General features: G+C 36.1%; 1 protein-coding gene across 3 annotated transcripts in view; it reads right to left on the bottom strand.

The window, feature by feature from the left end:
* The window catches only part of PCMTD1 (protein-L-isoaspartate (D-aspartate) O-methyltransferase domain containing 1), a 69,748-nt gene that overhangs the window by 10,556 nt on the left and 39,128 nt on the right, over positions 1–20,064 (bottom strand). For 2 of the 3 annotated variants that reach the window (XR_015768109.1, XM_028118979.2), the window contains exons 3-4: positions 19,832–19,934; positions 8,313–8,484 (exon numbers count right to left, since the gene is read on the bottom strand). Coding sequence is in view for 2 of the 3 variants with exons in the window: in XM_028118979.2 (XP_027974780.1) it covers positions 8,313–8,484; positions 19,832–19,934 (275 nt within the window). In the remaining variant the exon portion in view is untranslated. Of the gene's footprint in view, positions 1–8,312; positions 8,485–13,880; positions 14,267–19,831; positions 19,935–20,064 lie in introns of those variants that run through there. The other variant, XM_028118982.2, reaches the window with a different exon arrangement.

Below are 20,064 nucleotides of genomic sequence, written 5' to 3'. Positions count from 1 at the left end.
CTCAGTACATGGTTCGATCAAGTTGAATTAATATCTCCAATTTCTATTATAAAAATCAGTGCATTATATTTGACATTAGTAGAATAGTATATAATTAATATTTAATAAAACACCACTGGGAAGCCATATCTTAAATGTTTGAAAATGTATCATTAACAGAAAACAGAAGATTGCTCATGTGGGAGTCTCAACTGTGGAAGCATTCAAGTAACATTTTTCTAGGAATGTTTTGTAATGAATGTTTTTATATTATGTCTTTTTAATAACTGACAAACAACCTGCCACAGAGCACAGTGCATGGTAATGGTGAAATCTACTGAGCCGCAAATAACATGCTGTGATGTTAAGGGACCCCTTAGGATTATAAACTCTGAAATGATCAGACAAGGTCCCAGTTGTCTTATACAATTTATCTTCTACTGTATAAAACACAAGGCATTTTAAACATCTCAAACTTAGGTTAATATGAATACTAAAGATTTTTTTGAAATGCATTTTTAAAGTAATTTCCTTTTAAAAGACCCACCCATTTTCTGAATACCTCAGTATTTCATATATTTATTATACCTAGTAATTCTAAACCAGGGCAGGCAAATTGCTGAAAAATATTTTCAAATGAGTCTATGTAGTACTAAATGAAGATTTAAATCTTTTTTTTTTAAGATTTTATGTATTTATTTGACAGAGAGAGAATGAGAGATAGAAAGCACGAGAGGCAAGAGGGTCAGAGGGAGAAGCAGACTCCCTGCTGAGCAGGGAGGCCGATGTGGGACTCGATCCCGGGACTCCAGGATCATGACCTGAGCTGAAGGCAGTTGCTTAACCAACTGAGCCACCCAGGCGCCCCCTAAATGAAGATTTAAACATTTATTTTTCCTTTAATAGATTTAAGCAGTCCAAACCAAATCCCAAATAGATTTTCTTTTTTATACGTTCAAAGAATTAAAAAATGTTAGAAATTGAGGGCGGAGGAGTAGGAGACCTGGATTTCATCTGGTCCCAGGAATTCAGCTGGATAGGGATCAAACCATTCTGGACACCTACGAACTCAACAGGAGATTGAAGAAAAGAATAGCAACAACTCTCTGAACAGAAAAGCGACCACTTTCTGGAAGGTAGGACATGCGGAGAAGTGAATCTGAGGGGATATTCGGGAGGATAGACGATGGGGGAGGGGGACTCCAGCGGCCGCTTCTGGCAAGTGACACAGCAGTAGAGCACAAAATCAGAACTTTTAGAAGGCGGGTCTGCTGAGTGACTCGCTCCAGTGGCTAAGTGGGGGGTGGAACACTCGCGGGACAGTGTGGTCTCAGGACCCTCAGGGTCACAGAAAGACCAGGGGTGCCTGAGTGCAGCAGCGCTCCTGGGTATCAGAGCGGGGAAGCCCACTGCAGAGAGAGCCGAGGCGCGGGCTCTCAGCTCACAGTTGCCATAAATTGTGATCCGCGGCACAGTCGGGCCGCTGCTCCTCCAGCAGGGACCCAACAAGCGGCAGATCCAGGGAGACTCCCCTTCCTCCCCAGGGAGGAGCGGCGCGGGAGCACACTGCAGGGATCTGCTGGCTTTGGGGACTCCACACCAAGTCGGGTGCCAGAGATAGAAACACTCAGTCACAGGCCAGGTGAGCACGGAGTTCAGCCACAGACGGGGAGACGGGAGTGATGGACTGCTTTTCTCTTGGGGCTCACTGAGGAGCGGGGCCGAGTTCTCGGCTCCTCCGAGGCAGAGATTGGGAGGCCGCCATTTTCACTCTCGTCCTCCAAAGCTGTAGGGAAAGCTTGCAGGGAACAAAAGCTCCCAAGAGCAAACCCTAGCAGATTACTTAGCCCAGAGGACAAGGGCGGGGCAATTCTGCCTCCGGCAAAAACATTTGGGAACCGGAGCAACAGCCCCTCCACCACAGGATCAGCAAGAAAAACCAGCCAAGACCAAGTTTACCCATCAATGAGAATGGCAGAACTCCACCGCTAGGGGAATGCTGAACATAGAATTCATGGCTTTTCTACCATGATTCTTTGGTCTTTCAAACTTAATTTTTTCAACTGTTTTTTTTTTTATTTTTCTTTTTCCCTTTTTCAACCAAGATCTTATCAATCCCTTTTTTTAAAAAAACATTTTTATTTTTCATTTTTAGAGTCATATTCTATCCCTTCATACTAGTTACCCTTATTTTAGGCATATATATATATAAGTTGTTCTCTCATTAAAATTTTGAGATACAGTTTCTTCTAACATATCAAAATATACCCTAAATCTCTAGTGTATGGCTTTGTTCTAGTCTCCTGCCTGATCACATTCTCTCCCCCCTTTTTTTTAAATCCTCCCTTTTTCAAACAACTTCTTATCAATTCCTTTTATAAAATTTTTTATAATTTTCATCTTTACAGTCATATTCCATCCCTTCATCGTATCAACCCTTATTTTGTATATATATAAGTCTTTCTTTCTTTAAAATTTTGGAGGCACGTTCTTCTAACAGATCAAAATACACCCAAAATCTAGTGTGTGGCACTGATCTCTGCACCAGCCTGATCATATCTGATCATGTTCTGTTTTTGTTTGTTTTTATCTTTTTCTTTTACTTTTTTCTTTCTTTCCCTTTCTTCTCCCCTGGTTTCAGGTCTTTTCTGATTTGTTTGGAGTATATTTTCTGGGGATGTTGTTACCCTGTTAGCATTTTGTTCTCTCATTCATCTATTCTCCTCTGGACAAAATGACAAGAGGAAAAAAATCACCTCAAGAAAAAGAACAAGAGATAGTACCATCTGCCAGGGACCTACTCAATACGGACATTAGTACGATGTCAGACCTAGAGTTCAGAATCATGATTTTAAAGATACTAGCTGGGCTTGAAAAAAGCATGGAAGTTATCAGAGAAACCCTTTCTGGAGAAATAAAAGAACTAAAATCTAACCAAATTAAAATCAAAAAGGCTATTAATGAGGTGCAATCAAAAGTGGGGGCACTAACTGCTAGGATAAATGAGGCAGAAGAGAGGATCAGCGATACAAAACACCAAATGATGGACAATCAAAAAGCTGAGAAAAAGAGAGATAAACAACTACTGGATCACGAGGGCAGAATTCGAGAGATAAGCGATACCATAAGATGAAACAACATTAGACTAAGTGGGATCCCAGAAGAAGAAGAAAGAGAGAGAGGGGCAGAAGGTATATTGGAGCAAATTATAACAGAGAACTTCCCTAATAGGGGGAAGGAAACAGGCATCAAAATCCAGGAGGCACAGAGAACCCCTCTCAAAATCAATAAAAATAGGTCAACACCCCGACACCTAATAGTAAAACTTACAAGTCTCAGAGACAAAGAGAAAATCCTGAAAGCAGCTTGGGAGAAGAGATATGTAACCTATAATGGTAGAAACATTAGGCAACCAATCTATCCACAGAGACCTGGCAGGCCAGAAAGGACTGGCATGATATATTCAGAGAACTAAATGTGAAAAATATGCAGCCAAGAATACTATATCCAGCTAGGCTGTCATTAAAAATAAAAGGAGAGATAAAAAGCTTACAGGACAAACAAAAACTAAAGGAATTTGCAAACACGAAACCAGCCCTACAAGAAATATTGAAAGGGGTCCTCTAAGCAAAGAGAGAGCCTAAAAGTAGCATAGACCAGAAAGGAACACAGACAATATACAGTAACAGTCACCTTACAGGCAATACAATGGCACTAAATTCATACCTTTCAATAGTTACCCTGAATGTAAATGGGCTAAATGCCCCAATCAAAAGACACAGGCTATCGGATTGTATTAAAAAGCAAGACCCATCAATATGCTGTCTGCAAGAGACTCATTTTAGACCCAAAGACACCCCCAGATTGAAAGTGAGGGGGTGGAAAACCATTTACCATGCTAATGGACACCAAAAGAAAGCTGGGGTGGCAACCCTTATATCAGACAAATTAGATTTTAAAACAAAGACTGTAAAAAGAGATGAGGAAGGACACTATATCCTACTTAAAGGGTCAATCCAACAAGAAGATCTAACAATTTAAATATCTATGCCCCTAACATGGGAGCAGCCGATTATATAAGCCAATTAATAACAAAAGCAAAGAAACACATTGACAACAATACAATACTAGCGGGGGACTTTAACACCCCCCTGACTGAAATGGACAGATCATCTAAGCAAAAGATCAACAAGGAAATAAAGACTTTAAATGACATACTGGACCAAATTGACTTCACGGACATATTCAGAACATTCCACCCCAAAGCAACGGAATACACATTCTTCGCTAATGCCCATGGAACATTCTCCAGAAGAGATCACATCCTAGGTCACAAATCAGGTTCAACCGGTACCAAAAGATTGGGATTATTCCCTGCATATTTTCAGACCACAATGCTTTGAAACTAGAACTCAATCACAAGGGGAAAGTCGGAAAGAACTCAAATACATGGAGGCAAAAGAGCATCCTACTAAAGAATGAATGGGTCAACCAGGAAATCAAAGAATAATTTAAAAAATTCATGGAAACCAATGAAAATGAAAACACAACTGTTCCAAATCTTTGGGACGCAGCAAAGGCAGTCCTAAGAGGAAAGTATATAGCAATACAAGACTGTTTCAAGAAACAAGAAAGGTCTCAAATACAGAACCTAACCCTACACCTAAAGGAGCTAGAGAAAAAACAGCAAATACAGCCTAAACCCAGCAGGAGAAGAGAAATAATAAAGATAAGAGCAGAAATCAATGAAATAGAAACCAAAAGAACAGTTGAAGAGATCAACGAAACTAGGAGCTGGTTCTTTGAAAGAATTAACAAGATTGATAAACCCCTGGCCACACTTATCAAAAAGAAAAGAGAATGACCCAAATCAACAAAACCATGAATGAAGGAGGAGAGATCACAACCAACACCAAAGAAATGCAAACATATTATGAGCAGCTATATGCCAGCAAATTAAATAACCTGGAAGAAATGGATGCATTCCTAGAGATGTATCAACTACCAAAACTGAACCAGGAAAAAATAGAAAACCTGAACAGACTTATAACCACTAAGGAAATTGAAGCAGTCATCAAAAATCTCCCAAGAAACAAAAGCCCAGGGCCAGATGGCTTCCCAGGGGAATTCTACCAAACATTTAAAGAAGAATTAATACCTATTCTTCTGAAACTGATCCAAAAAATAGAAATGGAAGGAAAACTTCCAAACTCGTTTTATGAGGCCACCATTACCTTGATCCCCAAACCAGACAAAGACCCCATCAAAAAGAATTACAGACCAATATCCCTGATGAACATGGATGCCAAAATTCTCACCAAAATACTAGCCAATAGGATCCAACAGTACACTAAAAGGATTATTCACCACGACCAAGTGGGAATTATCCCTGGGCTCCAACGTTGGTTCAACATCTGCAAATTAATCAACGTGATACAATACATTAACAAAAGAAAGAACAAGAATCATATGATCCTCTCAACAGATGTACAAAAAGCATTTGACAAAGTACAGCATCCTTTCTTGATCAAAACTCTTCAGAGTATAGGGATAGAGGGTACATACCTCAATATCATAAAAGCCATCTATGAAAAACCCACAACGAATATCATTCTCAATGGGGAGAAACTGAGAGCTTTCCCCCTAAGGTCAGGAACGCAGCAGGGATGTCCACCATCACCACTGCTATTCAACATAGTATTAGAGGTCCTAGCCACAGCAATCAGACAACAAAAAGAAATCAAAGGCATCCAAATCGGCAAAGAAGAAGTCAAACTCTCACTGTTTGCAGATGATATGATACTCTATGTGGAAAACCCAAAGGACTCCACCCCAAAACTGCTAGAACTCATACAGGAATTCAGTAAAGTGGCAGGATATAAAATCAATGCACAGAAATAAGTGGCATTCCTATACACTAACAAGACAGAAGAGAGAGAAATTAAGGTGTCAATCCCATTTACAATTGCACCCATAACCAAAAGGTACCTAGGAATAACTCTAACCAAAGAGGCAAAGGATCTGTACTCAGAAAACTATAAAATACTCATAAAAGAAATTGAGGAAGACACAAAGAAATGGAAAAATGTTCCATGCTCATGGATTGGAAGAACAAATATTGTGAAGATGTCAATGCTACCTAGAGCAATCTACACATTCAATGCAATCCCCATCAAAATACCATCCACTTTTTTTCAAAGAAATACAACAAATAATCCTAAAATTTGCATGGAATCAGAAAAGACCCCAAATAGCCAGAGGAATGTTGAAGAAGAAAAGCAAAGCTGGTGGCATCACAATTCCGGACTTCCAGCTCTATTACAAAGCTGTCATCATCAAGACAGTATGGTACTGGCACAAAAACAGACACATAGATCAATGGAACAGAATCGAGAGCCCAGAAATGGACCCTCAACTCTATGGTCAACTAATCTTTGACAAAGCAGGAAAGAATGTCCAATGGAAAAAAGACAGTCTCTTCAACAAATGGTGTTGGGAAAACTGGACAGCCACATGCAGAAGAATGGAACTGGACCATTTCCTTATACCACACACAAAAATAGACTCAAAATGGTTGAAAGACCTAAACGTGAGACAGGAGTCCATCAAAATCCTAAAGGACAACACAGGCAGCAACCTCTACGACCTCAGCCTCAGCAACTTCTTCCTAGAAACATCGCCAAAGGCAAGGGAAGCAAGGGCCAAAATGAACCATTGGGATTTCATCAAGATAAAAAGCTTTTGCATAGCAAAAGAAACAGTCAACAAAACCAAAAGACAACCGACAGAATGGGAGAAGATATTTTGAAACGACATATCAGATATAGGGCTGGTATCCAAAATCTATAAAGAACTTATCAAATTCAACACCCAAAGAACAAATAATCCAATCAAGAAATGGGCAGAAGACATGAACAGACATTGTTTCCGAAGAAGACATCCAAATGGCCAACAGACACATGAAAAAGTGCTCAACATCACTCGGCATCAGGGAAATCCAAATGAAAACCTCAATGAGATACCACCTCACACCAGTCAGAATGGCTAAAATTAACAAGTCAGGAAATGACAGGCGTTGGTGGGGATGCGGAGAAAGGGGAACCCTCCTACACTGTTGGTGGGAATGCAAGTTGGTGCAGCCACTCCGGAAAACAGTATGGAGGTTCCTCAAACAGTTAAAAATAGAGCTACCGTACAATCCAGCAATTGCATTACTGGGTATTTACCCCAAAGATACAAATGTAGGGAATCAAAGGGGTATGTGCACCTCGATGTTTACAGCAGCAATGTCCACAATAGCCAAACTGTGGAAAGAGCCAAGATGTCCATCGACAGATGAATGGATAAAGAAGAAGTGGTATATATATACAATGGAATATTATGCAACCATCAAAAGGAATGAGATCTTGCTATTTGCAACAACATGGATGGAACTGGAGGGTGTTATGCTGAGTGAAATAAGTCAATCAGAGAAAGACATGTATCATATGACCTCACTGATATGAGGAATTCTTAATCTCAGGAAACAAACTGAGGGTTGCTGGAGTGGGGAGGCAGGGGAGGGATGGGTGGCTGGGTGATAGACACCGGGGAGGGTATGTGCTATGGTGAGCGCTGTGAATTGTGCAAGACTGTTGAATCACAGATCTGTACCTCTGAAACAAATAATGCAATATATGTTAAGGAAAAAAAAAAAAAGAAGAAGATAGCAGGAGGGGAAGAATGAAGGGGGGTAAATCAGAGGGGGAGATGAACCATGAGAGACGATGGACTCTGAAAAACAAACTGAGGGTTCTAGAGGGGAGGGGGGTGGGGGGATGGGTTAGCCTGGTAGTGGGTATTAAAGAGGGCATGTTCTGTGTGGAGTACTGGGTATTATGCACAAACAATGAATCATGGAACACTACATCAAAAACTAATGATGTAATGTATGGTGATTAACATAACAATAAAAAATTAAAGAAAAAAAAAGAATGTTAGAAATTGAGCAGCTAGTAAAGATCATCACATTCAATTAAAAAGCTCCAGGTAAAGAGACTGTATGGTAAGGAAGCAACTTGGCAAACACCACATATGTAGTAGCTACGCTCTGGTGAAAGACCAAATCTCTTCAAATCTTAGTATAAAGGATTTCTTCTATATATGTATTTTTTTTTTGGTTCAATAATTAAGAATCCATTTCAAGTTGTTTTAGGTAGGCAGGTAGATAGATAGATAGATAGATGTTAGATAGATTTATCTATAAAGCGTTTTCTCTAGAAATCACAACGTACTTTTCATTGATTGTATTTCCCACCCTCAACTACTGTGTTTAAGCAAAGTACAGAAGTTACCTGATCTTCTATAGGCATGACTAGAATGCCTCCAACTTTCAGTAATATTTTCATGTAGTTTTCATGGTCTTTCTGGACACCAGCTCCACAATAAATTCGATCATACTGGTGACTGTCAGATGCTATCTGGAGGCAATTACCAACCACAAATGCAGGTTCACAGAACTCAAATCTGCACAAAAAAACAAATGTATTTTAATTCATTTAAACAAAAGATTAGGTCTAAAAATTTTAACAAAATTCAGTTCTTTGAAATAGTGAAGTTACCAAAATTAATTTTAGGATAAAATGTCATTATGAAATTTGATTTAAATATCACATTTATGAAGTTTAACTGATCAAATATATTGTTTTACTATAGTGCACATGTTTTCAAACATTAACCTATTTTTTGCCAGGCTGAAACCTCACTTAGGGCTTAAAAAAATGAACATAATGAAAAGCCCTTCATGATACCAATTTTGTGATACCCCACAAATGATGTATACTAAAGATGAGAATCACAAGGGTCAAGCAAACAAGAAAAGGTTCACCTTCCACTGCCCTTTCCAAAAAAAGCTGATGGGCCAGTGGCAATGGGAAGGGCTCATACAGTATTCATCTCTGTTTGATATTTTTGCTATGGCTAACAGCAGAAAGCTTTGTCAGGAAGACACCAATGTCCTGACCGCATACCTTAGCAACCACTAAGATTAGGGAGATTTTCCTAATAGATTTTAGCAGGGCTGTTACAGGATGTAACTGCTGCTTTGGCCCCTGTGATCTCCCTATGCAACAAAAGGAGATGTGGTTTCAAAGCAAAGGCGTCATATCCAGGCTGCTTGCTCCTGGTTACAGTGTTGGTTCATGGTATATAGTTATGCTTTTACAAGCTACCCTATTTAGACTTCTACTTTATTCCTTAAATTTTACACAAATCAGAAAATAGTTTCTAACATATAACATTAATTAAAACCCCAATGCCCTAATAAAACATATAATCTTTTAAAAAACTAATTCACGAAATACCCTTTTACATCTAAGTTGATTAAAGTTAATATGACCACACAGCAAAATCAGGCTATTATTTGAGGATGAAATAATTTATGTTAAAAGTTTCGGCATGCAGTGAAAAATGACACTGATTAAATCATAATCATTTCTACTTTGTAAAACATATCCTGTCCTTTAGTAATTAACAGACTTATTACATAACAAGTTTCCATTAAAATTCACTAAAACACAACACATTATCTTCATTAATATTTAAGGAAAAGTTTACCAGAATTATGTCCTGTCTTCAGTATCCTGTCTTCTTAGTGGAGGGGCCACGGGTAGGGTGGGAAGGGTTGAGGGGTTGGGGTGGGGTGAATCATCAGTGTATACTCTCTTTTCAACACTCCACACTAAGGTAGTCCATGTCCCATTATTTCTTTCACTGTAACTGTCTCCTTGCTGCTCACACTTTTCAGGACTCTCTTCCATTATTTTGCTCCCTACTGCAAAGGACAGGGTGAAGCTCCCTTAGAGTACCACATGGGGTTCTTTATGACCCTACCATCAAGTTGTTCTGCCAGATTCATTTCCTGGTTCTGCCTCCCCCACACCACCCCCCATACTATGCTGTAGCCAGAATGAATTACAGTTGACCCTTGAACAAGGCAGAGGTTAGGGGTGCTGACCTCCTCCCTGGAACATCTGAGTATAACTTACAATTCCCCAAAAACTTAACTAATAATAACCTACTGTTGACTGGAAGCCTTACTGATAACATAAACAGTTGATTAACACATAGTTTGTATGTTACATGTATTATATACTGTATTCTTACAATAAAGTAAGCTAAAGAAAATAAGAGAAAACATATTTATAGTACTGTACCATAAAAAAATCTGCATTTAAGCTGTCCCGCACAGTTTAAACCCATGTTGTTCAAGGGTCAACTGTGTCTGCTTCTAGTTGCTTAGTGGAACTATTCCAAAATGTTTTGAAACCCTGTATCTATGTACATGCTGTTCCTTTGACTGAAATACCCTTCCCTCTCTTCCCTTGATAAATGCCTACTATCCCTTCAAGATACAGTTCAAATATCAGTTTTAGTAATGAAATCTTACCCAACTCTATTTTAACAGTATCTCATTCTTTCTACTTGCATAGTACACAGGAAGTGTAAACTTACCTAAGGTGGGGATCATGCTTAAATTCCTTTTAAACTCAAGACTATGGTACAACCTATGATTGTCTAAAATATGGCCAAAATATAATTTCTTGACTTTTAACTAATAAGATAATGTGAATCATGTGGTTTAATCATTCTATCAAAGTCACAGTAAGCATTCTTTAAAATGAAAAAGTTAGACTATTTTCAATTAAGTCTATCTAAAAATGTTTATTCTTATAAAAATTCATCTTAAATAAATTAATTTTATGATAATTTAAGTCAGTCTTATTTTCAGGATGAATATGAGCAGGGAATTTTTATTTTAAAAATTAAATTATTAAAACCTCTTTTATCAAGTCTGTTAAATCAACTCAAAAATACACTTACAGATTTAAAAGCTTTCTACTTGTTAAAAATAAATGATAGCTTACAGAACTACTACCTAGGACAACACCACTGCAAGTAAACAACTTACAGTTAAAACCATTTCTCAGATTAGTGGTATTTTATATGTCCTCATCCCAGCAAAATTAATTAGAAAGAATTTAGTGCCTGATTTTAAAATCAGATGTGTGATTCTGGTCAAATTTCCTTATACTACTCATAAGCACAGTTCACTAAGCGAAATATTATTTACTGAGCACCAGTTGTGTATAAAGATTGAAAATACAATGGGAAACACTCATGCCTACATCTAGTGGAAGAGATGAGCATCAAAGAATCGCAGTAATAAAGATTTACAACCATGATAAATGCTCTAAAGGAAAGGAATAGGAGTCCATTAAGACTGAGGGTGAACGAAAATGGACAGACCTAGGGAATCAGAGAATGGTTCCCTGAGAAATGTCAAGATCTGAAAGATGAGACAGGACAATCTAGAGACACAGGGTAGCCAAGATGGTAGTCACTAGCCACATGTGGATATTGAGACTTTAAAATGCAGCTAGTCCAAATCAAAATGTACTGTAAGGATAAAATTCACATGGGATTTCAAAGATTTAGTCCAAAATAAATATAAAATAGCTCAATATTTCTTTTATATTTATGTGTTTAGGAGTGGGTGAGGGTGAGTGTGTGTGTATTTCAACAGCCACACAAACTGAAGATACTAAAGAAATACCCTTCTACTTATCACCTATAACTAAGAGCTACAAATACTTTCTCCTTAACACAATCTTCCCTTTGAAACATTCTCCTGGTTTTCCTGCTATGTCTGTGATTATTTCTTCTGAATTTTCAATGTATCTCCATTACCTATTACAGTCCTCAAAATACATTTACTGAGTGAACCACATAAAAAACTGTTTTGTCAACTTTTCCACCTGTCCACTTTGAACATGAACCCCAAAAAACCTCAAGACTAGAAGAGAAACTTGCCCAGAAAGTTACAGAAAAAAATATGTGATTATGACACTTTCTATATCAATATGATGGTCCCTTGTTTTACTAAATTAATCACTATAAAAAGCCATAACTTCATGCTACAGAATACAGTTTTTCTCAAAATGCAAAAAAAAAAAAAGCAAAACTCAAATAATTTAAAAAAATCTTTGTCTTTAATGAATAAATCAACTGCCCTATAACTGAAAGGCACTTTTTTGGGCCTTTCTGAAGATCTTAAATAAGCCACCATAATTTTAGGAAACAACTTAATGCTTTCTTCCCCAGTAATGCAGATCAAAACAAGTATATTTGCTTCCACTTAGGGAGTAATACAAAGGATCATTATACGGAAAATCAGATCTCTAAATCTATCAATTTCTACTAATGCAAATGGAACATATATTTCTAACAAATACATATGGGATCTTTACACTTTCATTTAACATAGTCAAATTAATCTCCTTTAATAGAATACTCAAATCTGAAAAGTTAAATCAAACTTGAGATGTTCCAAAGGATTAGACTATTTCTAGATACAAAATAGTAAAACTTCAAGGACATAAGTAACATTGGGGAGAACACTGTATATTTTTAAATGTTGGCACTAAAATATGTAGAACATAGAAAATTCACAGAAAAACTGTAACACTATCAATTTAGTGGTTATTAAGAAAAGCATCTACCAGAGATACTGTCCTATCTGGTGATTCTTTATTGTAACTATGGCTTGATCTTTTCTACCAGTAATACATGAATCCTTCACATCAGTAAAGAATACAAAACAATTCTCAAATTGCATATTATTATATATATATGTTTTATATATATGTGTGTATACACACACACACACAAACATATATATATATATATAAATATAAATGGGTAATGGATTATTTTTCCTGATAAAGGACTTAGAGATGAGCTTTAGTATTTCTAACTAAGTACATAGTTGAGGATCTTATTTAGACATTTTGTATTCTAATATTAAAACTATGGCTTATTTTATTAATAGCATTTCACATAAATAAACCCATACCAATTCCAGGGCTAACAATATTGTTTGAGAAAGTCTATGATTAAAAATGTTTAGGCCAATGTTTATGGATATGCTCCTACCATGTCAGATCACGCTCATGCCAATATTTACAAGAACTAAACAACTGAATGATGGCCACCGTGTTACCAAAGTAAATTACAACTCCTATTCAGTTTTCCAATGTAGACAGGAAAATAAAGAAAACATTTTCTTCTGTAGGCTTTTACTATCTTCTGAAAGCTGCATCTCACCTAGGTTTCCACAAACCTCTACAGAGGCAAAGGACATATTTTAAACCACAAATACAACCTGTGTATAATCTGGAAGACTTCAGCAATAAACTAACCAGAAGTTTTCAGTTTATCACAAAATAGCACTACACTATTTATAGATCTATACATAAAATCTAGATTAAAAATAGTGAAAAGGAAAATCCAAATTCCATTTTTTCACATCAACCACATACTATACAAAACCTGAGGGGAGGGTGGGGAAGGCAACAGGTATACCAAAATGGCATTTCCTATGTGGTTATTATTTTATTCAAAGAAGTATGATTCACATGTGCTTGACCTAATTTTTATTCTTAATTTAGGAAAGTTCATTAAAATTTTATGTCTATCAGTAAAATGAAAAGTAGCAATCATTTTGATTCTTTGAAGAAAACTTCCAAAACACAATTTCCCAGATAGAGATGACTCACACTCCTAAATTACACTGAATTATACCTAACAATATAACTTATCTGTATACAAAATAAATAAACAGTTCTGAAATGTGTGTAATAACTACAAATTAATTCACGTTAGACTTACATAATTGTTTGTTGATTTAAATCTGAAAATCTAGTAACTGTTTTTAGACTCTCTTATGCAGAGGGAAAAATATTAGGCACACTCTTACTAAAATGTACACTGGAAATCATTTGTGGAAAAATATAGAACACATATTATTTTGGTTTACAACATGAACACTTGCCCAAAATAACACCGGGATTCTCATCACTTACCTTAGCAGTGGTTTTCTTTATAGGTGCGTGTTGGAATATCTTCGTCTGGAGACGGACAGGTGATTTCCTTCACAGCAGGGACCTTGCCAACTTGCCCATATAATTCTTTTGATAAGCTGCTAGGAGATCAGGGTGACCTAGCCTTGCCCTGCAGCTTCCCTCTTAGACGGATAGTCTAGGTCTAGGAGCTGACTGAGAGTAGAAAAAACAACATTCCCCTTCAATACACTGTTGAAGTGGGGGCTGACAATTTGCACACCTAGTTTATCATGTGCCACAGGATGCTGTCATTGAAAGTTTAGACAATTATTCCAATGGAATAAAGGATTTCAAGGTCATAGGAGAGAATCCTACCTTGTTCTCATATCTCATCCAAAACAATCTGCCAAATGAATCAGAGAAACCTCTTTTTCTTAAAACACTTTGTCAAAATACACATTTTGGGTTTTAAGAGCTATGACTACTTAGTTAAAACAAGACACAACTTCAAAACTTTCCATTGGGAAGAAAATCCATGGAAACATTATCTCTTGATCTCCAAATGCAGTTATACCATTCAAAAACTCTTAAATCAATAATTAAGCAAAGTAATATTCAAAAAATCGAAGACTTTACCTTTTCAAGTGTTTTCCCTTCCAACTGCACCAAACTCATCTCAGAATAATTCAAGCATTATTTAAAGCAAAGTGTTAAGAGTAAGTACATACAGTGTTCTTCCATTGAATGAAGCTTTAGGAAAATCCAGAGGATCAAAAACAATCTCTAAATATTTTATAGGAAATGTGCAGGTACATCACATGAAAGTGAGCCTTCAGTATTTCAACAATAATTTATTCTCCTAACAATATCTTTGAAGCCATCCAACTTTTCCCCATGCCATTTCTCATTGATGTTAAAATATATAACTGATAAATAGCCCTGATGACTATTCTCAAGCATTTCTGTTACCACCATTTGAATGTTTGTCATGATTAAAAACTGTTTACCAACCTGTAGTAACTGTTATAAAACTACCATCTGAACATTATTGGTGTATCAAAACATTCAAATATCTGAGAAATATTTTGAAATAATGTTGAATATGTATTTGTAGATAGCAAAACTACTTCAAGTATGCCATAATTCTCTTAAAGATAAAGCAGGATTACTCTAGTGATAAAACTGACAGGATATAGAAGCATTTAATTTTCCAATGCAAATCAAATTACTTGAAAAATGAACCTATAATTAAAGATAAACTTAGGCCACTAGATACTGCCATAAGTCAATTAAAGAAATCTTCTAAAATACAAGACTATACTAACTCTTCACTTAACTTAAAACTTATATCTCAACAAAATTGAGGACTGCATTGCCTCTCCCAGTCATCTCTGCCCTCAAAAGTAACTCATGCCATAGGTGAGTTTCATTAATGAACATGGTAGGTATGCTTTGTATTAAAAATGCTATGGTGCATTTAAACGTGTTAACAGCATACCTTAATTCTAACCTGAGGGAGGTAGATGATGAAAAAGTAAGTGCTGCTTCAACTTTTTTATCTGGGGCTAAGTTGCTTGATAGTAATTCATGGGTAGTAGCTTACTGCTGGGAGGAAATGTTAGAATAAATCAGTGTTTACATCATCATATCTAAATCAGAACTAAATAAAAAGGCTGGCTTAATGAGGTCACAGCCTGTCTATTCCTCAGTTTTCCCACCTGGGCTATGTGGATACCAATACTGCCTCTAGGGCTGTGAGCTAAGCACTCAGAATGAATGGTACATGGTACTTAATGAAGAGACAATACATATTAGGTGCTATTATTTTTTGTTATCTCATTACTGTTTTCAGTACTCCTATCATGACTCATTTATATGACAAACTACATAGAAACAAAAGTCCTCCCTTTTCAAACAGAATGAAAATCTTCAAATAAATCAGACCATGCTGCACTCATTTGACTACTGATGTTAGAATATTTCCAAAGTCAGCTACGGTATCCTTGAAACAGAGGGGAGACAGGATGGACTGATCTGTTGTAAGGAAATGGCACATTCCAAAGCATGCATTCCAGAGAGCTAAGTCAACCTCATGCACATGTACACATAGAAGTACATAAATATTGCTATAAACAAATGCTATACCAATTATCAACTCATTTGCAAAGTACTTACAGGGTAAAGGTTTATAATTCAGGCTACTTGAACTGACTTACTCTTCCAAGTTACTATAACTGGAGAGATTATTTTGTTTACTGTTCAAGCACAAATACTGATTATAATTTGACCTTCTCCAAACTTCTGCCCTCATGAAAGCCAGATACCTAAGGACCTTTAAAACCCAGGCCCGAAAACTTGTCTAGATCAGAGTGGGCTAAAATAAATGTATTCTAAAGAGTGAGCAGAACAGGGGGCAGCAAACAGGCCAAATCCAGCCTGCTGTATGTTTCTGTAAATAAAGTGTTACTAGAACACCCCATGCCCATTCCCTTTCTTGGTAGCTAAGGCTGCCTCTGCATTACAGTGGCACAGCTGAGCAGTTGCCACAGGGACCATTTAGCCCAGGAAGCCCAAAATAGTTACTATTTGGTCCTTTACTGCAAAAGTTTTGCCAGTGTTTAGAACGACCTTTGAAATTAAATGTCAGTTTTATAAGGGCATTTCAGCGAACCTGGAAATACCACAGGTAGAGCCAAAGGGATAAACCATACAAGAGAGCTGCCCCTTCCTGCCCATCTCCAAATACAGTAAATTTAGAGTAGCCTCTCCAAATTATTTCATTTGCTGATAACAGGAGTACATGGAAACATGGATACATGGAAAGAAAAGTAAAGTACATACAATATAATAAAGATTCTTTCTTCTAAAAGAAGAACTACTACTTTCAAGACAGAGGAACCAAGCTTGCTTTATAAAGCACACACAAAAACAAATATTTTATTTTTTAAAAGGTCACCTTACCTTAAATATATATTTTAAGGTTGAGGAGTTTATAGATTCTTTCCCACCTACTATATTTAGAGTTCATTATGACCTCCAATAGATATATAAGATGCAACTTAAATCATAAGTGACACAACAACACTTCTGAAAAAAGAACTGACTAAAAAAGATCCACACAACAGGATAAGTAAGATTGGAAGAGTTTAGGTTTTAGCTATCTATTCTGTTACACATAATCAAGGATAATCTGGTACTAAGGAATACCAAAATAGCAATCAATTTAACAGAGTTACTTTATATTTGGTTAATTAATATATGTATTTTGATAGCCTGTATACAATTAGATATAATGAAACTGCTTGGAAATGGGATTTTTAAAATCACTTTGCTCCACAAGTCTTTCAAATTCAAAAAATCGACCATAAATAAAATATCATCCACGAACATCAAGAAAAATGGCAAAGAAATCATCAAAACACAAGACAGAAAGAAAACTATCATACCTTTAGAATTTCTATCACCAAAACCAATAATATAAACCAATAATATAAACCAATACTATAAAGACCAAAAAAGGAGCCCAATGAGTTCCACATCGACTTTACTAAGCTTCCAACCATTCACTACTTATGCAAAATGAAACATTTTCCCAGTACTTACTACTTTTTGTATGCAAGATACTTTTATAATCTGAAAAATTTAACTAATACTTTAGAACACTACTGAAAACCAGAATAGATAACATTTCCAGAACTAATTTTTTCAGACTAGTTTATTAATGTCTGAATCTGTTTTAAAAATTAAGTTCAACACTTCAGAAACAACTATATTACAAAGTCTGACTGATTATTTTAACTAAAATAACAAGACCACTGAAGATTATAAAGAAACATTTAGATCAGTCGTGTCACCATATTTTATGATTCATCATTTTATGAATAACAAAATCTGTGTAACAGAACAACAGAACTCAAGAAATACAAGGAAATCTAATCATTTTACAATTATATGGAAACAATTTTAGAATTTTTTTAAATTGAGACAAATATATACAGTCTTCCAACTTATCTGTTATGAATTATTTAATATTTAAATTACATCAACATAGAAATGCTTTGAATAATGACATATTTTACTGTTTCCCAGGACCATGCCCACTTGTCAGCAATAAATTTGAGCTCCACAGATACTTGTATAGAGGTGCTTCAGTGATTCAAGGTTCATCCTTGAGTGTGTTCTGCCTGAAATGTATTACTATCTAACATATAATAGACCTTATGATAGACCTTAAACATCGGCTTTTACTAATAGTACTTTTATATTTTCTAAGTCCAAATGTATTCAGAAAGTCCTTATGTGTACACTGTTTCAACATCAAAACACATACAATAGGAATTCAATAAATTCAACAAAATTCTACAGCTCTAATAAGCAATATAAAAATATTCATTCCATATCTTAAGCATTTAACATGCTACAAATCATCAGACAGACAGAAACACAAGACACAAAAGGATGGTAAAATTGAATCCCAACTTCTTATAAAATAACTTAGGCTAGAAACTATTTCACTTCTGTCAAACAACATGTTATTCTTGGAAACAGAATATGAACCAACACGGTAAGCACTTGAAAAATGATTCAAATGTGAATTAAATTTTAATTTATAAAGACAAGCATAAATAAGATAAAGGATAGTGTTCAGCAAGTTGATGCAGGAAATTCAAACAGCTTGCTCAAATACACTGAATTAATTATAGAACAAAATAAACCTGAGCATTTTCCAATTCTCTTAAATTAAGCCTGCCTGCCTGAGGTCTTTAATAACCCAATTACAATCACACCTATACACAAGACCTCCCCTTCCCTCTCTATAACACCGAGGATTTTGCAGCAGTTTTCTGTTCTTCAATCAAGTGCCACTCGCCAGAGGATAGACACACGCTGGCAAAGGCAAAGGGAGTAAAAGTAAAGAGCAAGGGGAGGGAGAGAAAGGGCAGAGAAGGGGAGGTAAAAGAAAAATATACTCCAGCAGACATCCACAGGGCCTTCTCTGCTTCCTTCATGGCACTGTCTCAAGCCTAAGACTCTCTGGGAAGAAGCCCTCAGCTCTGATTCAGACCCCCCAGTTTCTCACCTCCATGGTCATGGCCAGGGTCTAGAGATGAGTGAGGAAGACCCACTCCCAACAAGCCAAGTTGGAACTCTGGTTTTGTACTAAAACTTTGCTTATATATATATAAGGTGACTGAGTTCTAAGCTAGTGTTTCTAAGATTTTAAAACTTTCTTTCTTTAAAAATAGGACTAGTTGGGAGATATAAATGCCTTCAAATTTTACATAAACTCACAAGAGTTCATGAATTTTAGCATAAGACATCCTTGCCCCATAGTACTGTCATTGCTGAATTTTAGGAACATTATACACCAAGAAGACTCCCCTGCCAGGCTAAGGACCAAAAGTCTGTGCAGTATTTCTTCTAAGTCAAAATAAAGAGTTCCAAACAATGATTTTCTAAAGAAATTGCTCAAACACAACCCTATCACAAAATAGATCATGGTATTTCTATGATAAGGTAATTGAATGATTTAAAGAAAGTCGTTTGTATGCTAACAGGTATCACCTTCATTTTATAAAGAGGGCAGATCTATTAAATTATCACTCCAAAAGTATAAAAACAGTTCCAGAACAGAATTCTCTCAAGCCAAGCATCTTTACATTCTATTTTTAGAAAAGGTACTTGTATGATATTTAATGAATGAAACATTACCCTACTATCACTAATAAAGTGACAGTAATACAGAATTGTAAGTTATTTGTAATTTACTAGAGACTTACATAGAACAAAAATTATAGCATCAAATAATTTTTCTAACTTAATTTCTTCCATCATTTTATATCACACTGATTTTTGCTACATTCAACTGAGCAATTCAGGATCAATAAACTACTAGCACTGAGGAATAGACATGTCATATATATCTACTTATCAACTGCTTTCAAACCAAAACTATAGATATGAATACTTACTTATCAAAGCTATCACTATTTTTGATGAAGCTCTCCAGTTTTTCCTTGGCATATTCCACCACATCTGAATGAAGCTCAATCCCATGATTTATTCCAAAAGGACCTGCAATTGTAGCAGCAACATGTTTATAATATATATAAATATGTCTTTACAGAGCTCTTTTAATATCTGCTCATTTATCTATCACAGGAGCATTTAAAGGCTTAAAGATGTGCACATCTGCTAGCCAGAT

This window comes from Eumetopias jubatus, unplaced genomic scaffold (assembly GCF_037043125.1).
Source record: "Eumetopias jubatus isolate StellerSeaLion01/CBP00866 unplaced genomic scaffold, mEumJub1_p1.0 scaffold_4, whole genome shotgun sequence".
NCBI classification, from domain to species: Eukaryota; Metazoa; Chordata; class Mammalia; order Carnivora; family Otariidae; genus Eumetopias; species Eumetopias jubatus.
Note: the sequence above shows the minus strand (reverse complement) of the source record. Positions and strands in the feature narration are given on the sequence as shown.